Consider the following 21,312-nt stretch of genomic DNA (forward strand, 5'->3'; position numbering starts at 1 on the left):
ATGTCCTGCACTCTGGGATGATCGAGAAGAGTTCCTGGCCCTCCTCTGTGTTTGTGGTATCTGGAATACCACGATAATAAAACTGACCTATGTCATAGGGTCACTGAGAGAATGTACGTGAAGCACTTTGAAAATTCTGAAGTGTTATGTTGCAATTACAAGCAAACAGTTATTGTGACTACATGTTCACAACAGCTTAAAATACTGGATGCCCTAGCCTAAAAGGTTGCTCTGGTTAATTATCCCATCGCTCAAAGCAGAGATGTTGGCGGCCGGCAAGGTCACAATGGGCCACCAACACAAAGGCCCTTCAGCATCTTCAGCATTTTGAAAGGCTCCGTGCGCTTCTCTTTGCCCTCCGGGCTCCTTGTTTCATCCTCCTCCCTCTCACCACTCAAGGGTGCAGCTCTCCCAGCTGTCCCTCCCCCCCAAAAGATGTCATTTTGTTAACCTGTGAAGAAGCCCGAGCCAAAGACAACACACACACACAACAGGCAGTACCCAAGTTGTCACGGTCTGTACCAGATCTTCCCATGCAAGTACAACTGACCAGTGTGCCTGGCGGGAACCAAGTGAGGCCAGGGTTCACGTGCAACGATTCGCCAATGGTCCATGCGAGCCACATGCAGGCACGTGCTGATGTGCTTGACCCTCTCAGTCTATTTCTCTGAAGAAGAGCCCAGGAGGTCTTTACCTTGCGTGGGCTGTCCACATAGGTGGGCGTCATGGCAACGCTGCTGCTCTCAGCTGACTGGACGGAGCTCTTCCCGGCAAGCGCTGCTGCTTGCACCTCGCCCAGGGACCTAGGAAACAAAGTGCGGCAAATATTTGCTCCAGAAGTCTCTGCAAGGCCCCGGCACCAATCTGCATAATAGCCTACCTGAATTAATCATCCTGAATAAGTAGCTATGTCATCTTCCTCACATTTCTCATAAGCTTACTTTTCTCATAATAACTTTCATTTAAAAAAAGATATATTAAAATGTATTCCTACATTAAGTCTGAATTAGTTTGATTCTAGCAAGGCATTCTAACAAAAGGCTTTGCGTTGATGCGATATAACTTTTCACTAACCTGAGCCTAATTTACTTATTTATTTATTAAATTTATATACCGCCCCATAGCCGAAGCTCTCTGGGCGGTTTACAAAGTTAAAAATAGTGAACATTAAAAAGTATACAAAGTTTTAAAGCATCAAAAATATAAAAATAGTATAAAACAACAGTATCCGGGGTCCATTAAAAAACAAACGAACTTAGCATATGTTGTTCAATGCTGTTCAATGCCTGGGAGGCATTAAACATTAAACCATCCATGGGAGGTGGCTGTCCAGCCTCTTCTTGAAAACCTCCAGAGATGGAGAACATACAACCTCTGCTGGTAGACTGCGCCACTGTTGTACAGATCTTACCACCAGGAAGTTTTTCCTTATATTTCTAGGTAACTTATACCCATTATTTCAGGTCTTCACTTCTGTGACCATGAAAAATAGTTCTCGATCATCTTCCCTGTGGCAGCCTTTCATGGGCCTGAACGCTGCTCACGTGTCTCCCCACAGTCTCCTTTTCTTCAGACCGAACATCCCAACTTCCTTCCACCTGTCCTCAAGTCCCTGCATCCTGCCCACATCCTTCTGGAAATGTGGTGCCCAGAATCGTACACCACCCTCCAGGTGTGGCCTCACTAGTGCTGAGTAGGGAGGAATCAGGACTTCCCACGTCTTTGATGCAATGCTTCTTCTAATGAAGCCCAGTTTTGTGTCATCCGTAAATTTGATAAGAAGCCCATGTAGAGTAAATATGTTGCTTCCAAAGATATATTACTTCCAAAATCATAAGCTGGGAACTTGGGGAAAAATAACTCATTGTTATGAGAAAACGCTCTTTGTTGTGAAAGATACATAAGAAGTTCATAGGAAATCATTTAAATATGAAAAGCAAAACACAAGCATTTCCGGACACATCTGTCCTCATGAGAAGACAGTGACTTTGCTCCTTTTTGCTACAAGTTCAGAAATGTAATTTGGTAAGATACTGAAAGAGATACGCTCCTGAAATGATTCTTAGAAAGCTTTTTGAGATGTGTTATGCTCCAACCACTTTTGTGTTTGGTATATTCAATGCTCTTATATCAATTCTGAATCATGTAAAAACTGCATAAGATTTTGAAGCAAAAGATAAAAACACATGCCTAATCTTAAGAGTCCTCAAACTAAAAGCTCTGTGTTAAAACCAGGAATTTTGTAAACCTACAATATTAGTGGTGACTTGCTGTTCTTGGGAAATGACATGGGGGACATGTCACCCACCACCTGATCCATGATCTAGCTAAATACAGAAATCCCACATCATACAATTCCTAGGCAAGCACAAATCCATCGCATAGGAGCATCCCCAACCCCAACCCCAGGAAGCCCCCCCCTCCCTCTCTCTGCATTCAGTTGCAACAAAATCCCTGGCCTCAGTACTAGCAATGCTGCCCTGGCTGGTCGTGGGTGCTGACCAGAATGCCAGGACATAAAAAGGAGCCAGTAAATAAACACAAATTTATTTACATTATTATTATTATTATTATTATTATTATTAGTAGTAGTAGTAGTAGTAGTAGTAGTAGTATATACAACCCCATAGCTGAAGCTCTCTGGGCGATTTACAAAGATTAAAAACATTGAACATTTAAAAACCAATATACAAAATTTTAAACCATAAAAAGCATAAAAGCAGACCAAGACAGAGATCTTACTGGACCCAGCAGCTGGTGCCTGCAAGGGAACTTCCAATGGCCCAGAACTGCACTGGACGGCAGGGCGTGGCCTCAACACAGCACAAGCGCAACGTTCCCAACCTCTGAACCGTGGCCCAGAAGCGTGGGGGTGGGCCCCACTGCTCCCTGCTCCCGCCTTACAGCCCTCCTCTTCCTCTTTATAGCACAGTAGCAGGCCTGCATCAAGGTTACCTCTGACCATACCTAGCTTTCAGCAGGGCTTGAAAACCAGTTTCAGTCCCAGGCTCAAAACGAACTGCTGCAGGCTTGGTGCAGGTGTGACGTGCAGCACGGTTAATACTGACAAAGGGAAGGAGGGCGGGAGAGGGCGCACAAGGAGCCCGTGGCCCTGCTGCTCCCCACCTCTTAGCCTCCGTTAGGTGAGAGGGCAGATGGCCACAAAGCCACAAACCAGGGAATGGAAGAGGCAATTCATTGTATCCTGGCTGCCCCCTCCCCAAATCCAGGACCATGGAGGGCCAGAAATAGAGAGCTTTGCCTTGGGAGGAGCCAGTCCCCTTGTTAAAAGAACACGCATGACACAAAGACAGACGCCGCCACACGCCTGGTGTCCCTGCAGGTGGCCTCCCAGATGGGCCCCCAGTTCCAACTCACTTTTGACTGGCTTCCATCTCCAACAGAGCCGAAAGTGCAGAGGTCCCCTTCTTGCCAAGAGGGGGAGGCCCGGATGGCTCCAAAGCGTGAGCCGAGAGCGGGCCCGCCATCTGCAAGCCTTTCATAGCAGATCCTTTCTAGACAGGAAAAGGAAGGAAAGGGAAGCGTCAGCGGCCTTTCACCAGGAGGAGAAAGACGATGCGAGAAACTCTCACTTGGGCCCACCTATACTGCAAATTGGCTTCATACCGATTTAGCTGTCATGGCTTCTCCCAAGGGAGCCTGGGAATTACAGATTAAGGGCGCTGAGTTCACTCTTAGGGACACTCAGCACCCATCCACCCAAGAACTACCATTCTCAGGATAATTCAAGAGGAGGGAATGACAGTGCAGATGCACCCTTTGAATGTTCCCTGATTGAGGTGTATGCATCACTTTCCTGTAGGTGGATATTCCAGCTATATCCCTGACAAAGAGCAATTTTAGCTTGCAAGGCATTGGCATTTATTCTCACCCCACCCCGTTCTTCTTCCGAGGGACTTAAGAGCAGCTGATACGTGGCTCCAGTTGCTCTTCCATCCAGACACCATTCTGCGCCACAGACCCCACCTCTAGCTTCAGCAGCGGAATCATATTGGTTGAATGTGGCTGTAAATAATGTTTTCTTCCCTAGTTCCACATGAATTGCTGTTCGCTATATTTATGGGGCCACACTCTTCATTCGTGGCTCTTCCCATGGTGTTTTTTTAAAAGCTGTAGACCTATGAAGTGTGAGCGGCACAGACCCAGGCATTGCACAGGTGCACTCATGAGGAAGCCAGGACGGGCAGCAGCTCGTGTCTAGTCTGCCCTGGGTTGCAAACCCAGGGTTGTCCTACGCAGTGTGAGGACACGCCCACAAACTCAGAGCGTTGCGCCAGGGGAGCGGCTCACCCGGATCATCCGGTCGGATCGGTGTCGCCTGCGGATGCGGTTCAGCCCCTCCACAAAGCGGATGAAGCCATCCAGGAGCTGCCATTCCTCCTCATCCGAGCGCGCCTTGCCCCCGTACACGTCACAGTGCGCTTCGCCCTCCATGATGCGCTTTGTGGCACTGATGCAGGCTGGCAGCAGCAGGAAACGCGTCCGCCAGAATTTTAGCGACTCAATGAGGCTGCACAGTGGGGGACGTGGGGGGGGGGGGAAGGCAAGGGAAAAGGGGGGGAAGAGCCAAGAGGAAATTTTTACTCCCTGTTGAATAGTCACGCAAATATTCATCTCATGCCAACTTCTCTGACGCAGCTCAGTTTCAGGGCAGTGCCCAATGCTGTCAATCCACCAGCGCTTAAACATGTGGCACTAAGCAGGAACAACCGCTAGCGGAACGAGAAGTCAGCGCAACGCAGGAAATGAGCCCGAACGAGTCAGTCTCCCTTCTGCGAGCGACGTTCCAGAAGCGGCTGTTCCAGCCCATTTCCCGGGCTGCGCCTGCTTCCCGTTGCTCTGGCAGGCCGTTCCTTCTAGCACAGCAGGCGAGTTGGATACGGCCCACAGTAAGCAGAGTTCACCAATGCCGCAAACACGTCCACACCTCTCCCCGCTTCCTCCTGCCCACGTGTACCTGCGCCAGTCGTTGGTGCCCTAGGAGAGGAGCCAGCCAAACTCTGGTGGAACTCCCCCAGCCTGGCTGCCTGGAGAGGATGCTCTACTCGCCATAGGTAAGTGGGCTGCTGACAAGCCTGTGCCACAGCACTCACAGCCGCTCTTCCCCACTCCCTGCCTGCACAGGAGAGCCGTCACTGACGCCTCTCTTTCCCTAGCCAGGCCTGGGTGTCGTAGGGCCGGCATCAGGTACCTCTGGGGGCCAAGGACAGGCCGGCCCTACGACACCCAGATACAGAAGAGGAATGTCATACATAACACAAAAAAAGTTAATCAGCACAAAAAATGATTTGTTTATGGGCATTATACAAAAGCAAAGTGTATTGCAGGGACCAGAGAGAAAAAATTACCCCAATAATGATTGCAAAACATCCGTTGCAGTTCCAGACATAACTTAAATGACGTCCATCTCAGCAATGAAGTGTGTTAAAAACACACACAATGAGCTCATCACATTCTTTTGAAGAATCAATATAGGAGGAAAACAGAAACTCAAGCCATTACAAAAGCCTGTCGTTTTCAGATCTCCAACAAGTTAGTTTAACTAGGATCATAACCTCCCAAGTTATTTTATCCAATCCTAATTATGATGGGAGTTAGAACTACTTCCATTTTTCTGCCCATGCAATCTCTGCAAGTGAAATGCAAGAACCTTAGAAGGATGCAAAAAGAAATTCAAGATTTCACCACATTTATATATAATCAAGTCCCAGAATTTTTGCACAGTGGCCCATTTCCATAAGACATGAAAAAAAAGTTCTGAGTTGCCCACACTTTTCCTGCAATGTATCTTCTGCTCATTCTGAGCACCCTAACGGAGGTTGCATGTAAACAGTTAATTTAGGTTGCATTTCAGACATCGATAGTTGGCCACAAAGCATCAGTCCACAGAACATCCTCAGGGGCTCTTCTAATGGCTCCTCCCCCAGCTTCTTCCCAGGCCTTCATGTTCACAGAAACGCAGAAAGCAGCCTTCTGCCGGGTGGAACTATCTGCCCGCTGACCCCAGAACTGCCCAGCCCAACTTGCAGGTCGCCCTCCAGGGCCAAGAGCAGAGAAGGGCCTTTCCGATCACTCGCCCCCTGGCAATGCCTCCAGGCTCGGAAGCTGACATCTGCAGCACGCTCAGAAGCGGCGGCCATTCGCCAGTGAGCGGCGGTCCTTCCCTTCGTGTGTGACAAAGACATTGCTCCAATGGAGGTGATCACGACACATTTGGGAAAGCAGGGCCCTTTGAGCTAACAAGTGCAAGTTTAAGTAAACATTCAACGGATGTTAATTCTCTGATGGCCGAGAACTTCACATCTGACCGTGTCCAAAAAAGTGGCGCATCCGAAAGTCATGCAATTCTCCTTTGACTGTTCTGGCTTGGACTGTGCTTAAGCCCCCCACAAATAAAACTGCAGATCTCTGACATCCTTTTGCATGGCAGCTTGAAAAGAAATCATTCTCCTTGGCTTAACTGATCAAGTGCATTGCTAACAAAAGTCTGATTGTTCATGGTTTTGAATTCTTTGCATAATTTATTGGCTATTTCTAAAGATAAAAACAGGAAACCATGTCTTCCTTTAGCTATCCCAATATTTTAAATAGCAGATGCCGTCTCCGGGTGATTATGGGAGATGCCAGGTGGTTCCCCCAGCCCTTCCCTAACGTGACTGGTCGACGTGCCTCTCGGGCCCTTTGCAGGCGTTGCCTTTTAAAGAGCTACGAGCTCTTGGAACATCTCCAGCGGCGTCCTGGAGCCTCTACAGGCCAACGTGGAAAAGCGCCAGGCCGCAGGGCAAGAAGAGAGCGCTGGGACTCCCTGCTTACCTGAAGTCTTCCGAACCCGCAGAACAGATATACTGGTCCAGGTAATTCCACTTATATTCCTCTAACCTCTCGTGGGAGAACTCTACCCAGCAAGAGAAAAACTCCGAGTCAGAGTGGGACGGGCACAGACTGTAGGTGTAGTTGATCTGCGCAGATTCATATGGGTACCTAAACATAATCAGAGCCATACGCTTAAAAAAATAAAGTGAAGTGGCTAGTCCATATAGGGCCCAAATGAGTGTGCAAGCGCGCATGCGTGTGAGGCCCACCCCGCCACTGGCTACGCAGGCAGCCTGCCCACCCCTGTCTACCTCCCAGCGTCCTCACTCTCCGCATGTACAAGAGAAGGAAAAACGCAATGTTTTGCACACCAGGCTACTCTCAGCCACATAGGGCCTGCTGGTTCCACCTGGGATATGAAACCCAGCGCCCCGCAGGAAGGAGAAGCAGTTCACAAGTGCCCAGAACGAGTCCATTTAGCGCTCGGGAAAGATACTCACTTAGGCAAATACCGAGTGACGGTAATGATTTTGTCCTTCAAAACCACTTTATGGAAGGTCCGTCCCATGCTCAGCCAGTGCTGATCTTCCTCCTCGGGTCGATTTCGTGACACAAGACCTAGTGACAGAACACACATCGACAATGCTTGCCCAAGGAAGGAGGCCCACGGCATCACCAAACCACGCCCGAAGTGCCGAGAAGGGCCTGGATTTCAATCCATGAACTGCCCTCCAAGCATCTTCTGTACAGTTGTCGGCAAGACCCTTCATTTCCACTCCATATCTTGAGCAAGAGGCGGCGGCGGCCTCAAGCGGCAGGCAGGCAGGCAGGCTCCACCAAGACGCATGAAAAGATGGGAGCCTCACAAGAGCATTGGGGGGGTGGGGGTGGGGGGCACAGGGTTCCTCCCTAGATCACCCTACCCATCACCTGGATGTGTGAAGCAGGCGGGACTTCGCACCAAAAGGGGCGGGACTGGCATACACATGCAGTCGAATGAGGGAGCTGGATAGACTGTACCACTCCAGACTGCAGTCGAGGGAGACCAATGTTGGTGCTTCCCATGTTAAAAACAAATAAACAAATAAATAAAACCATGCCTGCAAGAAGAAATCTAGCACGTCAGGGATAAAGATTCCAGTCCTGCTCTCTCCCCGTAATATAATATGGCTACATAAAATGGCAAAGGCAAAACTAACAACCATGTCTAAAAGCAATGGCAAAAGGGGACGGGAGGGCCCCCCCAGCTCCCCTTCCCAGGGCCCTGGAGAGGCAGAAAGGGAGGGTCTGGGCTGCTCACCTCGGCTGTACAAGGGGCTGCTGCTGAGAGGGGGCTGGGCGGCTGCTGCCGGCTTCTGCGGCTTGCTCTGCACAATGAGCTGGTAGCCCTGCATGAGGCGCTGGCAGATGAACTCCTCAAACACCTGCTGGGCCGTCATCTGCACGCCCTCCTCGTCCCTCCTGGGGAGGGGGAGGGGGAGTCACCACGGGCAGCCCCACACACCCTCCGCTCACCCCCACCGCTCCAAAGGGAGGTGCCAGGAAGACCAGGCAAGAGGAGGCCCGAGTTCACCACACCATGCCCAGGGAGGAGCAAGGTGGGCTGGCACCTCTGCGATGCCATGCTGTGAACGTCTGGGCCGGGGTGCCTGCGCCCTGCTCTACCGGGACGCTCCAGGGTGGGCTCCGGCCACCGGAGGAAGAGTTCAGTGCAGCACAGGGAAGCCAGGGCGCCCTTGTAATTCCACCCCACCCTGCCAGCGGAAGGCTGGCTCCAAGGGCTTTTTTTTGGGGGGGGGGCTTTGGGAAGAGATCCTCAATGGGCCCCCTCCCTCAGTGAGTCATCTGGGGCTCCTCCTCCTCCTCCTCACCACCACCATCATGGCCTGGGCCAGAATGGCAGGCAGGTGAACAAGCAGGGGGCTGAGGTGAAGAGGAGGAGCCACTGCGGTCTGGCCCCTCGGCAGGTGCCCTACCATGCTGACCAGCGATGCCAGCCCTGTGCCCAAGTGTCCTGGAAAACTCCCCGGCCCCCTCACCCTGTACCTAGCTCCCCCCTCTGACCCAGCTCCTGGACACTCCTTCCGCTCGACGGCTCTCAGCTGCCCAGAGGTCTCCTGCTCCCTGGTGGGAGCCAGGCCCAGAGCACCTGGCCGCTCGTAACAGCTTTCCTCCCGACTGCGGGGCTGCCTACATGCGTGAGGGAGGGGGGGGAGGGAGGGGGGGAGGGAGGCGCGCACACACACACACCTGTCCAGATCAGCTTCCGGAAGCAGATCATAGCAACCTTCGGTGTAGTCATTCTGCAGGCTCTGGCGATCCGGGAAGTAATCCGTGGTGAGGGGGAGGCATGCCGGAGTGGTGAGAGACTTCCAGTCCACCCCAACTGTACAACAGAAGCCTGGCACTACGGGGGGAGCAGACAGCGTCAGAACTGCCTCGTTTCATCATAGGGCGGAAGGCAATCCAAGGGGTGGGGGCGAGGGTGGGGATGGACCAGGAGCAAAGAAGGAGGGTGGGAGGGAGAGAAGACAAAGCAGGAGCAGGAGGAGGAGCAGGAGGAAGGGGCCATGGAAGATGCCGACGGGAAAGAGGTGGAAGGAAGAGGCGTGTGGGGCGGGAGTGGGGGAACGAAGAGCCAAGGATGGGAAAGTAAGGGAGGGGGGAAGAGGAGAAGGAGGGAGGGGGGAAAGAAAGACAGAGTTTGTTAAACAACGCAGTGCCCATGCCAACTCACTCTCCCATCATGCAACTGGGATTTAAAAAGTTAATACGGTTCTATTGCCTGTTGATTTAAGCCAATACAGCTTGGGAATTAACACCATTATAAAGCGCACGGAGATTAACAAGGACGACACCTGTATTTCAAGCCCAGGCCAGAGAATTAAGTCCGGCCCTCCTCCTGCAGGAGTGGCAGAGAAGCAGGGGAGGGGGCAGGAACAGCGGAAGAGACCGGCCCGTGTGGAGCAGGAGAGCGCGCACCACCAGCACCACCAGCAGCAGCGAGACGGAAAGGCGGACATTGTCAGGGTTGTAAAGAGAAAGAAAGGGGGTGAAACGCGGGGGGAGGGGAAGGGGGGTAATAAGGGGGAGAGGGGAGGGGTCTTGCTGGGGTGACAGGAGCCGGACTCCCCAAAAGGAGCTCCCTATATCAGAGCAGAGGGCAGCTCCTTTGCACGGCAAGAGGCGCAGAGGCTCCATTTGGCGTGGGATCAAGACCACTCCCTCCCTCCCTCCCAGCTGTAGGCCCTCTTCCCAACACGAGTGAGTGAGTGAGTGAGTGAGTGTGTGTGAGAGAGAGAGGGGCGGGGAGGCAGTCTGCCCCTTTCAGGCTAGCTAGTTGGCACAGGCAGGAGAAGGCAATCCACAAGACCCGTTGCCCCACTGCTGTAAAAGAAAAGGAATTTTCAAGGCTCCAAGCTTGCCAGAAAGCGGGGTGGGCGGACACCCTTTGTTTCCTCTTGGCAAAGCAGCAAGCAACCCATGGAGGGCGTCCCCTGACCTCTTGCAAAAGGTGCTGGGGCTCAACTCTTGCCATCTGTATGTTGCATGGCGTCTTGGAACTACACCTGACCAATTGTCAAGCTGTCCGTGGGTGGGCTGCCCTCCCACTACTGTCGGAAGGCACGCATCACATGCTCAAAGACACACTCCCCTTTATCAGTTCGCCACCTGTTCCAAGGTTAAGCCCCACGAGAGCAGATCCCTGCTTCAGCTTAAGCCCTGGGGCCCAACACTGGCTTCCAAAACGGATTTTTAGCTTGGAGGGATATCTTGAGCAGCACAGAAGGCGGCCGCCTGCTTGTTCCAGGTGGACATGGAAACCCAATTACGGGAAGAAAGACCATCTTCTAAAAGGCAGGCAGGCTGGCTTGAGACTCCTGGCCGTCACCGCAGAGCCATAAGCACGGCCTGCAGTCTGGTCCCAAGGCAGGGCCCCATCAGGCGCTCTCGGCGCGTGCTCTAACCACAAGTGCCTCCGCCCTTGATCGCTGCAGGGGGCTTAGCAAAGAGGGCACGTCCAGGCAGAAGGGAGAGGCCTCCTTTTACAATCCCAGGAGCAGGTGAGGCGTGCTGCTCCAAGGAGCCGGCAGAGAGCAAGGCGTTGCCTTTGGAAGTGCCCTCGTCACACGGCAAGAGCAACACTCCAGTGCTACATGCAGCCTGTGCCAAAGGGGGAGGCGAGGGGGGCGGGGGCGGGGTACCCTACTTCTCTGTCTTTCCAAACTACGAACGATAAGCTCATCTCCATGCAGAGAGGGCAGCTGAGGAACGTAGTCAAACGGAAGCGAGGAAAGTAGAGTTCTGACACTAATGGCCAAACTAAACATTAACAAGGAACGAAGTCTGGATGACAGACGCCCAAGAATTCTTAAGGAACTCAAACATGAAGTGGCCGATTCCCTAACATGAACATGCAACTTTGCCACAGGACCAGAAGGCAACATTAGTTTTTAAAACAAAATTGGGAGAGGGGAGCAAGCGACAGGGAGAACTAGGAAATTGCAGCCCATTAGCTTAACTTCTGCCCCAGGTGGAAAGCGCTATTAAAGCAAGAACGAGAGGAAGGAAAAAGCCTTGCGAAGGCAGGAACTGCAGGCTTCCGCAAAGGGTCCTCCCTCACCCACCTTTTAGGATCCTTTGGAATTATCAACACGTAGCTGGGGATAATCTGACAGACACCATATATACTTAGATTTTTCAAAAACTCTTGGACAAAAAGTCCCTCATCAAAACTCCTAAGTAAGTTTAGAACCCCTAGGAGAACAGGGTGGGGGCTTTACTATGGGTTGGCAACTTATTGAACAGAAGGACCCAGGGGGTGGGAATAACCACAGAGTTTTCACACCATGGAGGGAATTATTGTTGTTGTTGTTGTTGTTGTTGTTGTTATTATTATTATTATTATTCACATTTATATACCACCCCATAGCCGAAGCTCTCTGGGCGGTTTACAAAAGTTAAAAACAGTGGACATTAAAAAGAAATCTACAAAATTTTAAACCATAAAACACATACAAGAACAGACAATATCCATTTAAAAACAACAGTATCCTAATCTATCCACATGGAATTCTGTGCATGTTACGGTTCGCTAGAGGGCATAGTAAAACTGGATTTTAGAGGCCTTAAAATTAATTTCCAAACAACGGCCATTTACACAGACAGTGGGACTAAATTAAGTAAGAAGTGAAGGGCCCACGGGCTCCTGGGCCTGTGGCTCTCTCTGTCGAAGCGCAGGAGGCCGAAGGAGCCGGGGCGGGGGGGGGGGGGCTTTCACCCATGGAGGCCAATCGATCAGCTGCAGCTCTGTCTTGGGCTGGTGGCCCGCGGCTCCAGTTGCCTTTGCCTAGCTCTCATCACAGCTGGGCTGCTGCACTCGCTCCCTTGCTCGAACTAGCGTCACATTCAGCTGCTCAGCGCATGTCACTCCCACACTATGGCGAACGGCCATGGCGGCCCACACACTCCCGGGCCCAATTCAAAGTGCAAGTTTTAACTTTTAAAGTACGACATAGTTTGGGGCCGGGTTATTTGATGGACCGCTTGTAGCCCAACGAGCCCGCCCACGCCCTCAGGTCAGCTTCAGAGGCCCCGCTAGTTGGTACAGTTAGGGCCTGTTCAGACAACACACTAAGCCACGGTTAGGCTGCTAAGCCGCTTGCAGCAAATGGTCAGTGCGCATATTGAAACATGTCCGTTTCTGAGTGAGGCCCACATACATTTTGTTTCACTCTGCTTATGGTTTGGTTTAGTTATTGCACTTGATTACATTTCTATCATTGGCTTTAGGCTCATGTCTTGTTTTATTCTGCTCTTCTACTTATTAGATTTTATGGAATTTTAATGTGGTTTTAATGTAGTACTTTATTATATCATTTTCTTTTGTGGTTAGTAAACAGTCTTGGGAGAACATCTGAGAGAGGATCAGAAAGTTTAGAGAATGCATTCATCTTCACATTTGACTCAAGGAAGGCACTGTTTACATACTTTTTGCTTTCTTACCTTTCTGCAGACTATTATTATTATTATTATTATTATTATTATTGTTGTTGTTGTTGTTGTTGCATTTATATCCCACCTTTTTTCCTCTTAAGGAACTCATACATAATCCTCCTCCTCTTCTCCATTTTATCCTCACAACAACAACCCTGTGAGGTAGGTTGGGCTGAGAGGCTGTGACTGGCCCAAAGTCACCCAGTGGGTTTCCAAGGCCGAGCAGGGACTAGAACCTGGATCTCCCGCCTCCCAGTCCAACACTCTCCGTAATCATGAAGGCCAGAAGCTTGACTTTCATTTTAAAAGCTGACGCGTAAGGATGCTTCCCAGAGCAGCCACCCACTTAAATACAGGTGAAGCAGGCACAGGTCAGAGCAGGCACCAGCACCGTAGAAGAGGCCTGAGAGAGGAGGAGGTGGAAGGTGCCGTCTGTGAAATGGAGCCGGCCCCCTGCAGGCTTTTTCTTAAATAAGGACTTTAAAAATTGCATGTTCTGATTAATCTGGGACAACTTTTGAAGCTGAGGCAAAGGTGAATCAACAGAACGTTCCAACCCTACTGCATATACTACAGTTCTGTATATGGAGATCAAGCAACCTGGATAATACATTTCATTTCTCTCAGGTCGACACTCCCCACTCCGAACGGCCTGCTCCAAGCCAGCCCACTCCAGCCTTCCCCCTAAGCCTCAAGCAACAGCGAGTTTCTTTTGACACCGTCTCAACTGCAGGCAGTATTTATAAAAAGCCATTTTACGAACTGCCCTGATGCACACGACGCGTTCCACCCTCTCCCCCTTTCGGCTTTCCTGTCCCCCTCTCTAATCTTGGAACGGAACTGTCCCAAGTACAGAGCCAGGCACACGTCCACCCTGGCTCTTCACGGGCACCTTTTTAGCAGCGGGAGGACAGCGGAATGGGATGGAGTCAGGCCCATCATTTGCATAAGCTCTCAAATCGGGGGGGGGGGGGGGAGGAGGCTGGGGGTTGGAGCCCCACAGCACATTCGAGCCCTGTGTGACTCAGAGGCCCAAGTGCTGCACAACGCAGGGAGCCCACAGCTTTCAGCCCAGCCAGGGTGGCTCATTCCCAGACCAACGTTCCTGGATGCTCTGGACAGCCCTGTGGCCGGATAAGCACGCGCCCGTGCGTGTGACAGCCTCCCCTCAGAGCTCCTAGGAAAGCAGGATCCCACGTGAGAACTTACCACTTCAAAGGGAGAGAAAAGGGCGCTGGAGGAGCGGAAGCCCTGGAAGCCACTCTCACTCCGGCCCTCAGCTGCACACACTAACCTCCTCCCCACCCCGTCACCACTGCGCTTACTCGGGTCCAGGGAGTTAGAAACTGGGCTTTCCAAGGAGTCCTTGCTTTGGATTCGGACGTTCACTCCTGCAAGAAGAGGAGACAAACCTCTGCTGTAAGTACGGAGCGCTTCCGTGAGCAGCACCCACTGCCTGAGCGACAGGAAGACCTCAGAGCCCAGGTGAGAAGCTTTAGTCCCTGCATCCACAGGCCAGCTAAGGCCCGAGACTGGCGTGAGGAGGGCAGCACCGGGGGCATTTTGGTGGTGCTTGGGGCAGGAGACCCAAAAGGGAGGGGGGGTAACAGAACCCCTCCACTAACACAATCCACAGGGACGCAGAACATTGAAACAGGCGTGGTTTTTAAGTGGTATGAGGATCCCGATCAAAAAAGTGGGTTAGACATTTCTAAATAAAACTGAAGACACAAATTTCTCTTGCAGAAGTCTCTCTGAATGGATGAGAGACGCACAGAGCATTCCCCAACCACGCAGGTAAGAGGCAAAAGGGCCATCTTTAAGGAACTGGCAGTGGTGATGTAAGAGGAGTCTGGAAGCAGCAAGGAGAGCTGCCTCCATTTTGCTACTGACCATGCCGGTGCCACCTGCCATTCTATTTGGGATGCCCAGGAAACCCTAAGAGCGGGTATAATGCCCAAAGGTCCGTGGAACCTCCTCTACCAGGCTAGCTAAAAGCATCCGAAGCCATGCCAGTTCGTGGAGGGGAAGGCAGAGGCCCACCGTCACTTACAACCCTCATAAAGGCCTCCCGTTCTCACCCGTGCTGCGGCTGCCAACCGGCAGGCGAGGGCGATCCTCCATTCCGCTGAAGCTCAAGTAGGAAGCGCTGTCATCAGGGTGCCGAGAAACGCCGTGCCTGGCGGGGAGACAAGAGGGCTTTACTCACTAGCGGTGGGAAAGCAGGCGGTGGCTGCGCTCCCCTCACCCCCCGTCTCCTTACCCCACCCCAGTACCTGGGGGGCAAAGGCTTGGGGTCTTAACTCAGCTGGCAGAAAGTTAGTGGAAGAAAAAAGGAGCCACTGCTGGTCAAAGGTTGCGTGTTCCAGCATCACAGTTTAAAAGCTTCTCCATTCAAATGAATTCCATTATTTTATTATTGTTAATAATTGCGTATTTCTAAACTTCCTAAAAACCCTAGTAGGCACTGAACAGAAAATGAAAACAGAAGCACACCCTCTGCACAGGCAGACAACCGAAGTAAGGCAGATCCAAAATGGGAGGGGGGCTGGGGAAGGAAATAGCAGGAAATCAAAAATCAAGAGTGTGGGGGGGAAATAGTGAGTCTACAGAAACATTTTCCAGGAAGAATAAGATGTAGCTAGACAAATATTAGACAAGACAAGGCAGCAATCTGGGCGTAAAGGACAGTGAGTTACAAGTGGCGAGTGCAGGAGGAAAGTGCACAACATTGATGTCTTTGGAAGCCCATCAGAATTAGAGTAGAAAGAACACAGTGAAGAGACGACTATGTTAAAAACGGAGCATGCATTAGCACCACGTTTCCAAAACTCTGGAGGCACACAAGCTGGCTGAATGAAGGCTGCCACCTCCAAAAAGGGTTTTGCATTATTATTATTATTATTATTTATGAGAGTTTGCACAAGTGAAAATAATCCGCCCTCAGAAGAGCCCCCATCTACCGTGTGTCTCTGCATGGGACACTCTTCAAGGTATGGAAGGAGCCAGCCCAAAGCAGTGACTCTTGCAGAGAGGCAACAGCCAGTCCCCTCTGTGGGCAGGGACTTAAGACTCCCAGCAGCACAATTATTTGACTCATTCCCCGCCCCATAACGTTCAGCACCCAGGGGCAGTTGGGAGTGAGCGGAAGAGAAAATGGAGAGAATGCAAAGGGCAGCCACGCATCTGTTCCTCAAAGCGCAGACCTGAGCCCGGCCTGCAGGCTCAGAGCAGCCTCACTCCCAAGATTTGCTCACTGCTGGGTCAGGACCCTAAACGGCCCCACTCCGAGGACTGACTGTGCACGCACAAAGTAACAAGAACCCCCCTGAGTAAGCGGCCAAATCTAAAGCGCCTGGGAAGGCAGCCGGCTGCCCAGGGAGCCTGCAAATGCACGACCGCCTCAGATCGCGCTCGTCAACACATTCTAAGCCCCGGGTTGTGAAAAGGGTCTCTCAGGTTTGGCCGGGATCCCAGTTTAGCGGTGGTGTGGAAGAGGTGCTTGCGAGCGCCTTCACTGCCCCCTTCTCTTCCGTGACGAGAGCCGCCTCCGCGGGGGCCTCTGGACAGCCTCACCTGCCCGCCGCTTCGTGGTAGGCGAGCTCCAGCAGTTCAGCCGAGGAGTGAGTCCCGTCCCGCTGCCCGCTGCCCTGCATCTCCGCCATGTTCTGACGCGTCTGGTGGTGGATCTGGATGGCTTCCCCAGAAGGACCTGTCCAATCACAGGCGTTTCGTGATCACTTGCTCTGCCCTGGGCATTTCTCCTCATCGTTCCCCACTCGCTGCAAAGACCCTTCGTGCCATGTGGGGGGGGGGGCCCGCAGGCCAGCGCTCTCCCTCACCATCTGCCATTGGAAGTGGGCAAGGAGCGGGCACAAGTGGCACAGCACTCCCCGATCTGCCACCCCTTGTTCCTGTTCAACAGTCGCGGTGGGGTGGGGGCTACACAAAAGTCCGTACCTCATTAGAGGGGAACAAACTTTTGCAATACTGGTGTGGACTAAACATGCCAGATCAGACCAAGAATCCATCCAATCCAGCCCCCCGTCTCCTAGAGCAGCCAACCGGATCCTCCTGGGAAGCCCACAAGCAGCAGGGCACGAAGGCAAAGCCCCCCACCCCCAGCAAACGCCCCTCAGAGGCCCCATACTGAATCTGGAGGGTCACACAGCCAGGCCTAACCTTTTCCCATCCTTCCTTATTGAAACCCTATTTCCAAAAAGGCTTCTGTTGCACCATCGCATCTGGCATGGCCTGCTTCCGACTTCTGTAAGCAGAAGATGACTAGGTGGCTTCCCAATCCCGTCTCAAGGGTCCTTTGCAAGTGGGGGGGGGGGGGTTGCGCCGCCTAAACTCGGCATTAGGCAAATTCATGGAGAATACAGCTAGCAACGGCTACTAGGAAGGATGGCTGGGAGAAGGCCAAAGTTCGCTCCTGGCCTGCCTGGGTGCTTCCCATAGGCAGCTGGAGGGCCGCTGCGGGAACAAAATGATGGACCGGACAGGCCTCTGGCCTGATCCAGGACGGAACCCCAGTTCGAAGCTGGTTTCCAAACCACGTTTTGTGCCCGCTGTGGCTCGTCACATGTCCTGAATTCACAGGCGATTCACGATGCACTGTCAGGTCCATCGCTCTGCCTCAAGAGGCTGCTGAGCCATGAAGAGAGAAGTGAACTGGTGAAAATGAGTCCTGAGACGACTGAAAACACACGGCAGCCAGCAGCAGTTTGGCCTGCTGTGGGCTCAGCAGGTCAATTCACGGCGTGAGTCCTTCCCCATGGGAGGAAGGACAGCATCCGACGTGCCTCGCACCAGGCCCTCAGCCCGCCCTTCCTAGTATGGTCAGCTCCAACTGGAAGCTGCTCTCCAAGGCAGAGAGAGAGAGAGAGAGAGAGAGAGAGAGAGAGAGAGGGAGAGAGAAGTCTCCTCTGGCCCAACAACACAAGACCCCTTTAGGGACTCAACCTGGGACCATGTGCTTGAGGAGCCTTGTTGGGCTCACCTGAGTTATAGGTCCCAGAGAGCAACAGGTGCAAAAGAAGCTCAAAAGCAAACCCACACTCAAGTTTCATTGGTCTCGCACGCACACGCACACGCACACGCACTCAGTTCAGACATGTTTCTCAGTGGTGGTTTTAGAACTCCACGGTGAAGTTTTTACACCACTGCTGAGAAATGTGTTGCCTGGCAGGAAAGCTCCATACAACGGTGGAGGTTTTTTTGGAAAACACTCCACGCAGAACATCCACGCTGTGCAGAGGAGAGTTCCTGCACAACCGTTGCGTGTGTTCTGTTGTGTGAGGGCTCCGTGGCGTTTTCCGGTGAGTTGACTGTTCCCACTGGCTACAAAGTTCCCTGGCAAGAGCGGCGAAAGGAGCGAGTGCCCCTCCAGGAGAGCCGCAGTGGCTGATGGGATACCATCGGGAGGCCTGGGGGAGAAGAGAGGGTGGAGGAGCTGTCAAACGTTGCGACGGATTGTTCTCAACTCCACGGTAGCCCACGTTCACGTAGCGGTGGAGTTAGAACATGCTGTGTGGGGAGGACTTGCCTCCTAAGAACTCAGCCGTTGAGTGGAGTTTTCACACTGCGTTGACTAATGTGTGGCCTGAGCTGAGCCAGCATCTAGGGATGGCAGAAGCACCAACACGGGAAAGGAGAAACGAGGACCTGAAGTTAAAGACGTCACCCAGCGACAAGAGAAGGGCAACAATAAGCCGAGCCAAGACCGAACGAGGGGGAGGGGAGGGGAGGGGGCTGCTCACCCACGGGGAAAGTGTGCATCCAGCGCCTCCGGTTGGATGTGAGCTTCATGGGCATCCGGGAGGGAGCGAAAGGGTTGATGAGCGCTCGCTGGGGCGTGTACCCCCCCGCGGAACGGATATGCAGCATCGACTCAGCGCTGCCGACATGGAATCTTCCGGGCGCACTGGAGTCGCGCTGCTGAGACTCCAACATGTTCTCAAGGGCATCTGTGAAGCAAAAGCTTTGCGTCAAGAGGAATTCACCGTGCCGGCCCTACTGTGAGGCAGGGTGGAGCAGTAGCCTCAGTCTCGAGATCTGGGGTGCCAGAATGGGAGAACTCCCTGAGCCCCGGGTGTGGCTTTGGCGCAGCGCCCGTCCCGGCCAACAAGGCTTGCGCAGAGCAACTCCCCAGCAGACTGCGCCCCGTTAAGCGGGGGACACACACACACACACACACACACGCACACACACCTGCTAGCTGGGTTTTTGGACTCAGACACCCCAACTGCCTTTGCCCTGCCATCACAGCAGAGCGAGGAAAAGGGTGGTCTGCCAAGCGCTGAAGTTTGGGGCTAGAAATTTAGGCTCATGGGACCCAGGAGAGTTCTAGTGCAGCACCGCAGTTACTGTTGTTACTAATGAGGACGTTGACATACTGCTTAAGGACTTTATGACCTTCAGTGCTTTGCCATCCTGTGGGGTCTGTGGTACCTGATGCTGGGAGAGGATTACCTGCTCAGGGTCACCTAGCAGAGATCAAAATGAACCCAAATCTCTCCGTATCAAGGTGCAACTCCTTACCTAATAGTGGAGCGCTCTGGGCTTCAAGGGGACATTGTTAAAAGAAGAACCCAAAAAAAGCTCTTGTAAGACTGCAAGGCCACCGGGGAAGGAGGCCGGAAATTTTCCTTGGCGTATCTGTGGGGCTCCCAAGGGACTGAGCCGATCCCGTTACAGAATCTAGTAAGGAGGGCAGAGAAGGAGGGCATCAGCTGCACCTGCTGATACTTGCAGGAGACAGAACGAGAGCAAGGACACCCCAAGGCGAGTGGGGGATTAAGGAAAGGCTGTAATGAGCCAAGGTGACGGCGGCGTCTGAAGGAGAAACTGTGAAGGGGCAGGAGCCGAGGGGCAAGGCTGTGACGGGAGCTTGGCTTAAGAAGGCAGCGAAATCTCCGCAGGGCAGGAGGAGCGGAAGGCAGAGGCGGCGGCAGCAGCAAAGGCCCGGTGGGGGTGGGGAGGAGAACACAGGAAACCAACGGCCCCCTCCCTTGCCTCCGGAGGCAGGAGCAGCCTCCCCCAACCCCATAAGAAGACGGTCCACCTGTGTCCAAACCCAGTGACATCTCTGGATGAGTGAAAGTAATGCGCAAGGCCGGTTCTAAGACCGCTGAGATGGCATTGGGGCCTTGTCCCCTGTTGGAGGGGGGGGGGCACAGTCATTTATAGTGTGCGTGACGGCCAAGCAGAGGGAGGAGGCGCTCTCAGCATCCTTTTAGATGGAATGCCCCGTTATCTGCAGTTATTTTGTCTTACCTGAGAAAGGGAGCTGGGGGAGGTGTAATAATAATCGTTGGTAAAGTGTGAGCTATCCTCCCCGCCCCCCGCCTTCCCGGCAAAAGAACAACACACCCAAGCCCCCTTCACTCCCCAGCGCCTCTGCTGACCTCGGGTGCTGGTGTAGCCCAATGAGCTGCTGACTTCGTAGTGCAGGTGTGGGCGCGGGATCATCAGGATATTGGAGATCTTGCCCAGGGAGCTGTCGTCCGAAGCCTGGCTCCTCACCTCCTCAGGGGGCAGAGGGCGGCCCGGCAGGGAAGGGCTGCAGGAGACGTCGTAGGAGCTGGAGCTTTTCCGGGGGCGGCTGCCGTCTCTTTCTCGAACAGACCTGCTGGGGGGGGGGGCACAGGAAGCGGCTCCGTCAGGGCAGAAAGACCCAGCTGCTGCAAACGCCGCATGCTAGGAAGGGCTGGGGCTGCTCACCACGCAGGCAGGTACATTCCGCTGGCGAATAACCCTTTTACAAGAGACTAAAACAAAATCTCCAGGAGGGTAAGATGGTGGGGTTTTTATTTGAGTACTTCTAAGAAGTTTCTCCAGCAGCCAAATCTACTTGAACTTATATTTGATTGAGGAGGGAAATCAATAAAGCCTACTTATACAATATGGTTTAAATCTGACTCCAACAAAGTCAAAGCTTTACTTGGAAATTATTTTTACTGGAATAATTATAGAAGTTTTAAGACATGGCAACTCAATGGCCCAGGTCACACAAATCACACAACCCACATTCCCTCCTGCACATGTGAAAAAACAGTGAAAGCTTCTATGTTCTTTTGACAACAAACCCAAATTTCATTGGTTCTAACCAGTTATTTGCCAATAATCAGGGAGTTTTGGTCCCGCGTTGTTGTTTTTTAAACTAGCTTTGATTAGAACCCACCAGAGCTCTCCCAGCTCAGATGTAACAGGGACACGTGACTTGTCCTGAGGCCGAGAGTGGCAGCTCCCACCCTCATCCGCTGCCTGTGGAGAAGGAGAAGGAGCCTGCAGGCTGAGGACCACCGGGGCTCATGCTGCCCCCAATGCCTGCGAGGTTCTCGCCGCCCCTTCACCTGCCCAGATGTCCTCACCCGAATGAGCAGTGGTACTTTCGTATGGGAGCCGTTCAGCTCCCGTCCTCGGACAGCGGCCGCTAGAAACCCCCAAAAGCACTGCCCAACGTTTACCCACACAGGT

At 52.7% G+C, this 21,312-nt stretch overlaps 1 protein-coding gene across 2 annotated transcripts in view; it reads right to left on the minus strand.

Moving 5' to 3' along the window:
* Positions 1–21,312, minus strand: part of DEPDC5 (DEP domain containing 5, GATOR1 subcomplex subunit) — a 58,927-nt gene that overhangs the window by 12,397 nt on the left and 25,218 nt on the right. Inside the window, exons 21-32 of one of the 2 annotated variants that reach the window (XM_063144062.1) lie at positions 20,241–20,461; positions 18,594–18,800; positions 16,408–16,543; positions 14,913–15,010; positions 14,157–14,222; positions 9,085–9,241; positions 8,135–8,295; positions 7,335–7,452; positions 6,835–7,002; positions 4,312–4,531; positions 3,379–3,515; positions 695–803 (exon numbers count right to left, since the gene is read on the minus strand). In XM_063144062.1, coding sequence (XP_063000132.1) covers positions 695–803; positions 3,379–3,515; positions 4,312–4,531; positions 6,835–7,002; positions 7,335–7,452; positions 8,135–8,295; positions 9,085–9,241; positions 14,157–14,222; positions 14,913–15,010; positions 16,408–16,543; positions 18,594–18,800; positions 20,241–20,461 — 1,798 coding nt within the window. Of the gene's footprint in view, positions 1–694; positions 804–3,378; positions 3,516–4,311; positions 4,532–6,834; positions 7,003–7,334; positions 7,453–8,134; positions 8,296–9,084; positions 9,269–14,156; positions 14,223–14,912; positions 15,011–16,407; positions 16,544–18,593; positions 18,801–20,240; positions 20,465–21,312 lie in introns of both variants that reach the window. The other variant, XM_063144061.1, reaches the window with a different exon arrangement.

This window comes from Elgaria multicarinata, chromosome 18, assembly GCF_023053635.1.
Source record: "Elgaria multicarinata webbii isolate HBS135686 ecotype San Diego chromosome 18, rElgMul1.1.pri, whole genome shotgun sequence".
Classification (NCBI taxonomy): Eukaryota; Metazoa; Chordata; class Lepidosauria; order Squamata; family Anguidae; genus Elgaria; species Elgaria multicarinata.